The sequence below is a fragment of the Gossypium hirsutum genome, chromosome D01 (genome assembly GCF_007990345.1).
Source record: "Gossypium hirsutum isolate 1008001.06 chromosome D01, Gossypium_hirsutum_v2.1, whole genome shotgun sequence".
NCBI lineage: Eukaryota > Viridiplantae > Streptophyta > Magnoliopsida > Malvales > Malvaceae > Gossypium > Gossypium hirsutum.
Window position 1 is genome coordinate 3,743,995 of NC_053437.1, and position 11,393 is coordinate 3,755,387.

General features: G+C 29.7%; 2 protein-coding genes across 3 annotated transcripts; both read left to right on the top strand.

The window, feature by feature from the left end:
• The first annotated feature begins 1,192 nt into the window (after positions 1-1,192).
• LOC107936934 (receptor-like protein 14) lies at positions 1,193-2,684 on the top strand. Of its 2 annotated transcripts, XM_041086804.1 has the most exons (4): positions 1,193-1,602; positions 1,711-1,857; positions 1,949-2,023; positions 2,119-2,680. In XM_041086804.1, exons 1-4 carry the CDS (start codon positions 1,200-1,202, stop codon positions 2,406-2,408), a joined length of 915 nt encoding a protein of 304 aa, XP_040942738.1. In that variant the 5' UTR covers positions 1,193-1,199; the 3' UTR covers positions 2,409-2,680. The 2 variants fall into 2 exon arrangements, with proteins under 2 accessions (XP_040942738.1, XP_040942737.1); XM_041086803.1 differs by having other exon boundaries at positions 1,193-1,857; positions 2,119-2,684.
• A 1,283-nt stretch (positions 2,685-3,967) lies between these two features.
• On the top strand, positions 3,968-6,583 carry LOC121203293 (receptor-like protein 15). Its single transcript, XM_041087843.1, has 2 exons — positions 3,968-4,651; positions 4,734-6,583. Exons 1-2 carry the CDS (start codon positions 4,381-4,383, stop codon positions 6,581-6,583), a joined length of 2,121 nt encoding a protein of 706 aa, XP_040943777.1. The 5' UTR covers positions 3,968-4,380.
• Positions 6,584-11,393: the final 4,810 nt, after the last annotated feature.

An 11,393-nucleotide genomic window follows, 5' to 3' on the forward strand; every position in this document is an offset into this window, starting at 1 on the left:
AGTGTCAAATATGAATAACAAATAATATATAAAGCATATTAAGATAAACCACCATTCTTCAAATTATTGCATCAACAATTAGGGGATTAGATGGGAGCTGGCAGTCACCTGACACGCTTAAAATGGAAAAAATTATATTTAGGTCTTTTAAAAACTTATAAAAATTTAAATTAATAAAGGAAAAATTAAATTTTGGCCCCTTAAAAATGATAAAATTTTAATTTAATTCTTTAAAAATTATAAAGATATAAATATTAAAATGATAAAATTATATTTATTATTGAGCTTTTGATATTTATTATTTGAAACAAAAATTCTATAGATGTTTGGTATGGATCTAAACTATCTATCTTGTCAGCATGCATTTTAACACATTTTTTTTAATTTAATAATCGACATAGATTCCTTCTCATTGAAAAAAACATAGGATTCTTTTTTTTTTCTTTTCATTTCAAAAAAAGTTGTTGCAAGTTCCCTTTGTTTCCCAGCAACTTCTAGAAAACTGCCATGAAAACATGTATAATATTGCAAGGAAAAATATATATTTTCAACAATTTCCCAACTATCATGTAGACCTTCAAATAATTTTAAAGAAAATATATATATATTATCAGTATACCGGATGTATAAAAAAAAAGACAGGCACGTAGCCATGTGACAGGGCTTTGGCCCCTTCATTAAATGACATCATAATATTTTTAGTTCTTCATAATTGTTAATAGTTTAATTTAAGCCCTTTAAAATAAATTTTTTATTTTAACCCTCCAAAATTTTATAATTTTATTTTTACCCTCTAGTACTAAATTTCTAAGTTCGCTCCTGTGCAGATATTATTCACTCTGGGCGTCAACAAACAAAAAATGAAGGATAGTTTTTTGTTTAACTGTAGTTTTAGTCCTTTTACTATGTTAAATAAACATTTTTAAACAATAGAAATAAACACCGCCAAATTTTACAAAAACAATTTTTATGTTACTCAAAATCACTTTTGCAAAATATGGTAATCAAAGTCAAGTTTCCATTTTCCACGTGTTCATGGATTATACAATATAAAATGCGACCACCGGCAATAAAGTAATCAGAGAGTTTGGTTTAGTTTCGACGTGTTCATGGATTAAATTGTCTGCTAGCTATACAATATACAATATAAAGGGCCACCATGGGCCATAAATTAATCAGAGTTTGGTTTGGTTTTGGAAATGAAAGGGATGCATTCACTAAAGTTGATACATGTGATGAATTTGGTCATCCGATTGACTCAATTTGATGGGAAAAAGGCATGTTTTGAAGAAGAGAGGATGGGGCTGTTAGAATTGAAGTCCTTTTTGAAGCAAGAAGTGGTGGATGGTTCAGACCATGTTGTACTCCCTTCATGGGTTGATGACCCAAGGAGTGATTGCTGCGGTTGGGAGAGAGTTAGCTGCAACTCAACCATCCGTCGGATTGTTAAACTCTCCCTCTCTCTTATAGGAGGGGTTAAACATGACTGTTATAATGATTTTGTGTTTTCATCCTATTTGAATGCTACCTTATTCCAGTCTTTTAAAGATCTAAAAACTCTCAATTTATCCTACAATTATATTAGATGGCAAGAGAACCAAGGTATGTTTCTTCAATTTCACCCAAACCCATCTTTAAGTGACCCTGCATTTCCATTTCCCGAAGTTATATTTGAACATTTGGGTTATTGGATCATTATCTTCTTTATAGGTTTGCTAAGGCTACAACAGTTGGAGACGTTGGATCTTTCTGGTAACGGTTTAACAAGTAGCCATCTGCAGTCCTTGATGGAACTCAAATCTCTTAAGAATTTGATTCTTAGTTGCAATTCCTTCAACGGATCCTTCCCTACCCCAGGTATATATATATATATGTGGGAGTCTAATACTATTATAATACTGCAGACATTGGAGATTACAATAATTCTTCTCTCTTCCACACAATGCAGAACTATCTGGTTTTGAAAACTTGGAGACATTGGATTTAAGTTGGAATTCACTAAGTGACTCCCCAAGGGAGTTGGGTATGGAGCAAATTACCCAATGATTTGAATATTTATGTGTTGGAACTGGATATATGATGATGATTGACAATCATTGCTTTTTAATAATTATTCAGACGCTGCGAATTTCTCAAAGCTGAGGAATGTAGTGCTGCATAACAATTACTTCAATTCTACTGAGATTCTGAGGTTGCTGGGTTCACTTCCGTCGCTCAGGTCTCTTGACCTTTCCTCTAATATGCTGGGAATGGAAAGCACTCTGTCGAATCAAGGAAGTAAACATGCAATTTCCCTCAGATGTTTCAATTATCATCATCATCTTTTTGGTGTATTTTTATTTTGGGTAAATTACACTAGTAGTCATCCAACTATTAGTAAAATTCTTTTTTTTATTACTCAACTATGAATAGTTATAAAATGATTTCTCAACTATCCGATTTTTCTTTTTGGGCCACGAATATTTCTTTTTTGGTCATCAAATTAACAGCTTTTAAAATTGCATAATAACAACTCTAACCCTCAATATTTATATATTGTGCCATTTAGTCTTAATTCTAAAATAATTAATACTCAACATTTACACATTTTAATAATTTAGTCTCTTTTTTTTTGACAATTTTACTTGTATTCGTGATATTAAGGGTTAGTTTTAAAAGAATAAGAAATGATGAAAATTTTTATATTAGATTTTTGGTACATTACCGACCAAATTTAGTTGATAGATTTTTTTTTTAGTTTTTTAGGTGAAAGAATCAAAGAAAAGCAAAATTGAAAAAGAGAGACTAAATTACATAAGGTGTAAATGTTAAAAGTTAAATATTTTATAATCAAGACTAAATTAATAATGTATATTAAATATTAAATTACTATTATGTCAATTTTATAAGCCGCGGTATCATCTTCATCGACTCTATTTAACTTTAAAAAAAAATTAAATAGTTAATCAATAATTGAGTTATTATTTTAAAACATTTTTATTTTCAATAAAAACAAGGTTTATTAGGTGTAGGTATCTTTATTAAAAACTAAACAACAATTGGTAATATATGACTGCAAGCAAAAACTTTATAAAAACGGAAGAGATTAGGTGCTGGGACTTCAAAGCGTGACAGCTATTGGAAAGGTGTGGTACTTTTTATATTGATATATTTATTTATTCTTATCTTGTTTATTTTATTATATTTTTATACTATATTTGATGTAATGTTTTGTATGACTTGTTTGGGTGATTTTAATTAAAAAGAAAATTCCGCGTGGTACATAGTGATATGATTTTAATAGTAATCAAATTTAGAGAAAATATTTTCTTCTTCTTCTTATCTTATTGTAAATAATTATAATTATAAAATTCTACATGTTCATTTATGATCTAAGTCCGACCAACTAGAAAATGTTTAAAATATAAAATTATTTAAATAATTATTTTACTTTAAACAAATTAATCCATTAAATTACTCGCAAATTAATTCAATTTTTTTAAATTATTGATTTCTTGAAACTGAACTGCATTATTTAAAGTGGTCTTACTAATCATATCTTCATTTCATTTTTATGTTATTTTTTTGCCATGTCCACTTAATTTTCTTATATCACTTTTTTGTTATATTTCAATTTATCTCACATTTTGCATATTAGAAAGTAATTTTAAATTTATTTACATATTATATAAAAATATTACATATTTAAACAATAATTACTTAATGTAGTTAAATAATTATATTAAATATTTAACGATATATTTAAATAATTTTACCCAAGTCCGACCCATATAAAAAATACTAAATTCAAGCATGGTCATATTAAATTTTTATAATATTTTTATATAAAAATAAATTTAAAAAATATAATACATTAAATACATTAAAAACTTTAAAATAAATATTTCCCAACAAATTGAAAAATACACTAAAAATTCTTTATATTTAAATAATATTAAGATAATTGAAACTTAGCAAACAATGCTTCTAAAGTAGTAGCAAAATTAACAATAAAATAAGAGCAATATAATGGCAAGATGACATCAAAACAACGCAAGAAAAAATTTAGCTAGATAGGCCGGCACAAGCAAAAAATTTTACACAAGGCCTGGCTTGTTTAGAAAACGAATTTTATTTTATTTTATCTAAGTCTATTTTTTGGGCTTATATTTTTGTCTAAACCTACTCACTTTTTGGGTGAACCTTCGAATCTGAACGGGTGGCTCGGTCCATTATCAGGATTGAAGACATATTGCTCAAAGGATTTTAGATATTTGTGATTTTAGCTTCCTTCGCCTGTTTTGAGTAACTTTTGCTTAGCTTGGAGCAGTGAAATCTTCCAATTAATCAAAAAAATATTCCTTATACTTGCATAACACTGTTATAATTTTAAATTATTGAATGAAAAAAAATGGTATAGATGTACTAACTTGCACACCATACTGCTTTGGAAAAAAAAAATGTTTTCTTAGGTTTCCCTATTTGTTGCATCTCTTAACATGCCTTATCTTTGCTTTGTTGGTAGATTTGATAACTTTAGGAAGAATGGAGCTATTAGATTTAAGCAGCAATTATTTCAATGGGAGTATTCCTCAAAATCTTGGGAAGCTATCCTCTCTTAAAGCGCTATATTTGGCAGGCAATCTATTCAAAGGGTCCTTACCGGTCCCAGGTAAGAGCAAAATTAAAATGTTGAGATGTATTATATTTTCATATAAATGATGTAAACAATTTTAATTTCTCCTTGGTGACAGGCTTGTGCGAATTGAGGAGACTTCAAGTGTTGGACATTAGTCATAATAGGTTGGAAGGAACCCTTCCTTCTTGCCTGAGCAATTTGACATCTCTTAAGGTTTTAGATGTGCATGATAACCTACTCAGTGGCTCCATTACTCCAAATTTAATACCAAGTCAAAAGTTTCTTCAGTTCATCGATATTAGCAATAATGTTTTTGAAGGTTCCTTCTCTTTCAGCTCCATGTTCAATCTTTCCAAGCTTGAGGTAATCGTACTTGGGGGCACGAAAAACAAGCTACAGATTGATAATGACAACCAAGCTGGGAATGGGATTCCGTTGTTTCAACTAAAGGTATTGCAAATTTCCAATTGTAGCATGAAGAGTGCTCCACTTTTTTTGCTAAACCAGCACCGATTGATATGGGTTGATATCTCACATAATAAGTTGAGCGGAGCCATCCCTTCCTGGTTGCTTCAAAACAACACGGATCTAAAGTTTCTGAATCTTCGGAATAATTCTTTTACTGGGAAACTTGACCCTTTTCCACAACATCCTTTGAGTAGTATGGTTCATATGGATGCATCATACAATCATATTGATGGCCATCTTCCTAAGGATCTCGGAATCGTACTTCCAAATTTACAATATCTTAATTTATCTTGTAACTTCTTTAAAGGCGATCTCCCATCCTCAGTGGGTGCCATGAGGAAGTTGTTGTTGTTGGATTTATCCTTCAATAATTTATCAGGGAAACTTCCAAACGAATTGGTAAAAAACTGCACTGTTTTGGGGGTTTTGAAGTTAAACAATAACAATTTTCATGGTGATTTTTTTTCCACTCACTTTAACTTGAGTAACTTACGAGCTTTGGAATTGGGAAACAATGAGTTCACTGGAGGCCTAATGACAAAAGAATTTTATGCTAAGATGCGGATTTTTGATGTTAGCAACAACAAAATGACTCGTAAGATTCCTAATGGAATAGATGCTAAGGTTCTTTTACTGCAGAACAATTATTTTGAAGGCCAAATTCCATGCGAAGGATTTTTTAATGCCCAAGTTGTTGATATTTCTCATAACTTTCTGTCGGGACAAATACCTTCATGCTTAATATCCAAGGCTTTTTCAAATGTTGAGTTGTTGAACTTAAGAGATAATAGATTGTCAGGAAATATTCCCGCGGAAATTAGTTTTTTCCCTAGCCTAAGAGTTCTTTTGTTAGGAAATAATCGTTTCAATGGCCTGATTCCAAGACAATTGTGTCAATTCAGAGACATAAGCATAATGGATCTTTCCAACAACTTCTTTTCTGGGTCAATACCAAGTTGCTTGAGTAATGTCTCCTTTGGCAATTATTTCAGTTATTCCTGGGGAAATTTAATGTTTTCTTATTGGAATATCAGGCATGAAGATGGTTACAGTGATCTGTATCCCCTTGTATTACTTTATGACTTTACTAGTTTCTGGGACAATGTTAAGTTAGAAGATCAGTATGTGTTTAATATAGACTTTGTCACTAAAAATAACCTACTTTCTTTCAAAGGAAACATTCTGAATTACATGTCTGGATTAGATTTGTCATGTAACAATCTGACAGGCGCAATTCCTCGGAGTCTCGGGAAGTTGTTCTCCATTCGTGCTCTCAACTTATCCCACAATCATCTGACAGGGCATATCCCAGTTTCGCTGTCAAATCTATCCCAAATTGAGAGTTTGGATTTTTCTTACAACAATTTAAGTGGAAGAATCCCATCAGAGTTGGTCGATCTTAACTTCTTGGCAGTCTTCAGTGTCGCGCACAATAATTTATCAGGCAGAATTCCAGACAAAGGGCAATTCGCAACATTTGGAATCAATAGTTATTAAGGAAATCCATTTCTTAATGGGCTGCCATCAGAGAAGAACCGCACCAAACCTATAGAGATACCATTATCATCAGATGAAACTGAAGAAAAATGGTATGATATTGATCGTACATTTTTCATTTCAAGTTTTATTGCAACGTACGGTGTCTTCTTATTGACTTTTGGGGCTCTTCTCTACATCAACCCTTATTGGCGAAGGAGGTGGTTTCGTTTCATTGAAAATTTTATTTACAGCTCTTAATACTTTGTTGTTGGTTGTTTACGCAAGTTAGCTATCAAATTTAATAACTAGTGTTCTTTCCTCATTTTATGTTAATTTTACCAAAGCTACTAAGGTTTTCTATGCTTACAAATGATGGGCAAGAATGAAGGTTGAATTTATGCTTATTTTGAATTCATGATGCTATAAGTAGTTAATTGTCCAGCTGATTGACTCTTAGTTCGATTGGTATACGCATTATTATCAATGTAGGAAGGCGTGAGTTTGAGTGTATTGAAACGTATTATCATCTTATTTGTGGTTTGGGAGGGACTATGGTAGTTGTAGGCAATAATATTATGTAAAAAAAAAGAAGAACAAATATGATCAAAACCTAAAATCTATAATAAAGAGTTTATTATATTTTTATAACTTCTTTGAGATCTTTATATTAATAAAATTTTGAATCATTAGATAGATTTCGAGCTAATCTATTTCTAATTGAGTGAGTTCTATTTTTTTAAAAATTGGATGCGAGGTGGAGTAAATTATCAATGTCACCCTGATTTGAGTTCTTATTCACCGAATTGAAACATCACCTTATTTCAATCTTTCAAAGATCTAAAAACTTTAATTTTAGCTTACAATCGCATGAGATGGAAAGAGTAGCAAGGTATGCCTTTTTTCTTCAACAGAAGCTAGGTATGTTTATTAGATTCATGATCACATCTGGTGTTCATTCTGCTATTTATATATGTATGAAATTGTTTTTTCTCCTTGTCTACCATGTATATTTGTTTCTGTTATAATAAACATAGATAATAATAGAAAAATGATTAGAAAGCAATAAAAAAAGAAAATGAGAGGGAAAAAGAAAAGGAAAAAGAGAAAGTTAAAAATAATTTTATGAAATTAATATAAATGGATATATTTTTATAATTTTTAAATAAAATTAATTTAAATTAGTATATAAACTATTATTTGTTTTTATATTTATATAAAGGAAAAAAGAAAATTAACAATTAAAAATGTTTTTTATAAAATTATTATAAAAACTAATTTTCTAATTAACTATAAATTTGAGAAACATTTTAATTATAATGTAAATTTTTATTTATATTAATTTATAAAAAAGAAAAGGTAAAAGAGTAACGAAAAAAAGGAAAGGAGTAAAATAAAAATGAGAAGGACATTGACATCTGTCAGAGTAAAATAAGTGTAACGAATTGATATAAAGGAAAATTTATCAAAATTGTTGACAAACGGATATAATTAGAACAATACTGAGAGATTGAAGACATCTTGCACAAAGGATTTTTTTAGATATTTGGTATTTCAGCTTCCTTCCCCTGTTTTGAATTACTCCTGCTTAACTTTGAGCTGTGCAATCTTCCAATTCATCAAACCTCTTCCTTATACTTCCAATTCAACTAAAGGCATTGCGACTTTCTAATTGTAACATGTAGAATGCTAATTTTTTGCTAAACCATTGCATCGCTTAGTATGGGTTGATATGTCACGCAATCAGTTGAACAGAGCCTTATTGCCTTCTTGGTTGCTTGAAAACAACACTGATCTAAAGGCTCTGAGCCTTAGGAATATTCCGTTACTTGGAAATTTGATCCTCTTCCACAACATCCTATTAGCATGGCTTATATGGATGTATCATACAATCATATTCATGGGCATCTTTCAAAGGATCTTGGAATGATATTTCCAAATTTAAAGTTCCTTCATTTATCCTATAAATTATTGGAAGGTGAGCTCCCAGCCTCCCACCCTCAATTGGTGCCATGAGGAAGTTGTTGTCGTTTCAGGGGAATTTCCAAAAGAATTGGTAAAAAAACTGCACTGCTTTGTTTTCTTTAACGTTAGCCAGTAACAACTCTCATGGTGAATTTTTTTCCACTCACTATAACTTGACTAACGTACAAGTGTTGAAGCTGGGGAACGATGAGTTCACTGGAGGTCTAACAACAAAAAAAGAATTCTATGCTGGGATGGAAACTTTTGATGTTAGCAACAATAAAATGACTGGTAAGCATCCTAATGGATTAGCCGCGACAACAATTCTTTTGAAGGCCAATTTCCGTGCAAAGGTTTTTTTGGTGGGCTAGTTATTGATATTTCCCATTACTTCCTTCCAGGACCAATACTTTCGTGCTTATCGTTATCCATGGATCCTTCAAATGTTTGGTTGCTGAACCTACAAAATAATAGATTGTCTGGAAATATTCCCATCCAAATTGATTTACTTTCTGCCATAAATTTTCTTTTGCTAGGAAATAATCATTTCAGCGGCTTGATTCCTTTTCCGGTTCGATACCTTGTTGCTTGAGTAATTTTGACTCTGAGTTTGGTTCTGCTCACGCTGTAGATTTAATTTATTCATTTAGCTGGAGTGAAGCTGGTTATGATTTTGTAAAACCCCTCCGAGAACTTTATGACTCGCGCAGTTTGATGGATAGTGTTATGTTAGAAGATAAGTATATGTTTAAAATAGATAAGCATAGGGTTAAGATAGAGTTTGTCACAAAAAATAGTCTCCTTCCTTACACAGGAAACATTCTGAATTAGATTTCTCAAATAACAATCTCACGGGCGTTATGGAATTTATGGGCCATTGATGCACTTAACCTGTCCCATAATCATCTGACAAGACTTATCCCGGTTTCCTTATCGAATCTATCTCAACTTGAAAGTTTGGATTTTTCTTACAACAATTTAAGTGGAAAGATCCCATCAGATATGGTCAATATTAACGTCTTGGAAGTCGCGCACAACAATTTATCAGGCAGAGTTCCAGACAAGGGGCAATTCGCAACATTTGACATCAACAGTTATGAAGGAAATCCTTTTCTTTATGGACTACCATCAGAGAAAAATCACACCAAAGTTGTGGAGACTCCATTACCGTCCATTGAAACTGAAGAAAAATGGTATGAAATTGATCGTACTTTATTGTTGATACTCTTCGCAAGTTAATTAGTGACCAATTTCAGTGATTAGTTGCTTTTTTTTTCTCTTTTAAGTTAATTGTATTCAAGCTACTAAGGTTTTCTATGTTTAGAAATGATGAACAAGTATGAGGCTTGATTGAATTTTAGATTTTATTTTAGCTATGGATTAATTAATTTATTAATCGACTAATTACTTTTTTATGTAATAATTATGTTGCATACCGTAAAATTACATGTGGTCTAATTTCATAGAATCATAAAAGACATAGGCCAGTATTACTTTTTGAACTTGATTTTTTTTTCTTTTATGGATCCGTTAATCCCTATTAATTAATCAAGATTATAATAAAGTATTATTAAAAAATTACATCTTTTGAGTTGAGTTAAGAAAAACATAAGAGGTGGAGCGTATGCATTAAAGAGTCCATTGTGTAATTAAACAATAAAAATATTTTTAAAAAGTAAAAAATTTTAACCAAAAACAGTTTGCTTAATATGGTTTTTTTTTTCCAAAATGTGTTTTTCAAATGAAGAGTTTTTTTTTTTAAAATAATACTAAACAAGCTTTATTCTTCTTAATTTTTGACTTTCTTTTTTAAAATGAATTCCTGGATTTCACAAAAAAGTAAGATTAAGAAGCAGCCTATAAGAAGTTACCATAAAATTCTGAAAGTTTATATAGAGAAAATATTTGAGTGTTTTGAATTAGGTATAATGTCTTATTTGGCTTTCCAACTTTGTAAAAAAAAAGTTATTTTAGCTTTCAATTTAATTTATCGTCTTTTTTAGCTTTAAGCTTTTATTACTTATCAAATCACCTCAAAATAAATTAAAAAGTTAACATTATTAACTTTACTGATTTGACATATACGTGAGTGCCAAATCAAAAAGTAATTATTTTTTAAAGTTTAAAAAATTCAAAAAAGAATTATTTTAAAAATTATTATAAAAGTATAACAATTATAATTTTTAATGTTTTTAAAAACTAAAAATTAATTAATTTCTTGCATGGCATACATATGGCAATCCATGTGTATGCCGTGTTAGAAAAGTTAACAAACGTTAATTTTTTTATCTATTTTGAGACAATTTGGCAAATAATATAAGTTAAAGGGATAAAAGAAGTGAAAATTAAATAGAAGAACTGAAATGACTTTTTTTTAAATAAAGTTGGAAGACTAAAAATGTCTTTATGTCAATTTATTATTATAAATTTTTTATGCGATAATAATTTATTTTATGTATATTTTAATATATTTATATATTCATGTTTATGTTAATTTTTTAATATTTTCATAATATTCGTATTATGTTCATAATACTTTTCATTTTGTGTAATTTGTTTTTATTATTTTTGAAGTCGTACTTTTAAGATAAACTACACTAATAGTCACTCAATTATTAGTAAATTTATTTTTTGGTCACTCACTTATAAAAAGTTACAAAATGATCACTCAACTATTCAATTTTATATTTTTTTACTTAATAGTTGGCTAATGGTGATAAGTTTTAAAATTGACATAATAACAACTTTAACCTTCAACATTTACACATTGTGTAATTTGGTCTTTTTTGTAGTTTTAATTTTCTGTGTGACCTTTTTAGCTAAAAAGATTAAAAAAAATAAATTTATTAGCTAAAGTTGATTGAAA

Bases quoted from the DNA above. Each gene is read 5' to 3' on its own strand.
- LOC107936934 (XM_041086803.1), top strand. From the start codon at position 1,200: ATGAAAGGGATGCATTCACTAAAGTTGATACATGTGATGAATTTGGTC. The intron at 1,858-1,948 runs GTATATATATAT...CACACAATGCAG, and splicing joins CGGATCCTTCCCTACCCCAG to AACTATCTGGTTTTGAAAAC. The intron at 2,024-2,118 runs GTATGGAGCAAA...ATAATTATTCAG, and splicing joins TGACTCCCCAAGGGAGTTGG to ACGCTGCGAATTTCTCAAAG.
- LOC121203293 (XM_041087843.1), top strand. From the start codon at position 4,381: ATGAAAAAAAATGGTATAGATGTACTAACTTGCACACCATACTGCTTT. The intron at 4,652-4,733 runs GTAAGAGCAAAA...CCTTGGTGACAG, and splicing joins AGGGTCCTTACCGGTCCCAG to GCTTGTGCGAATTGAGGAGA.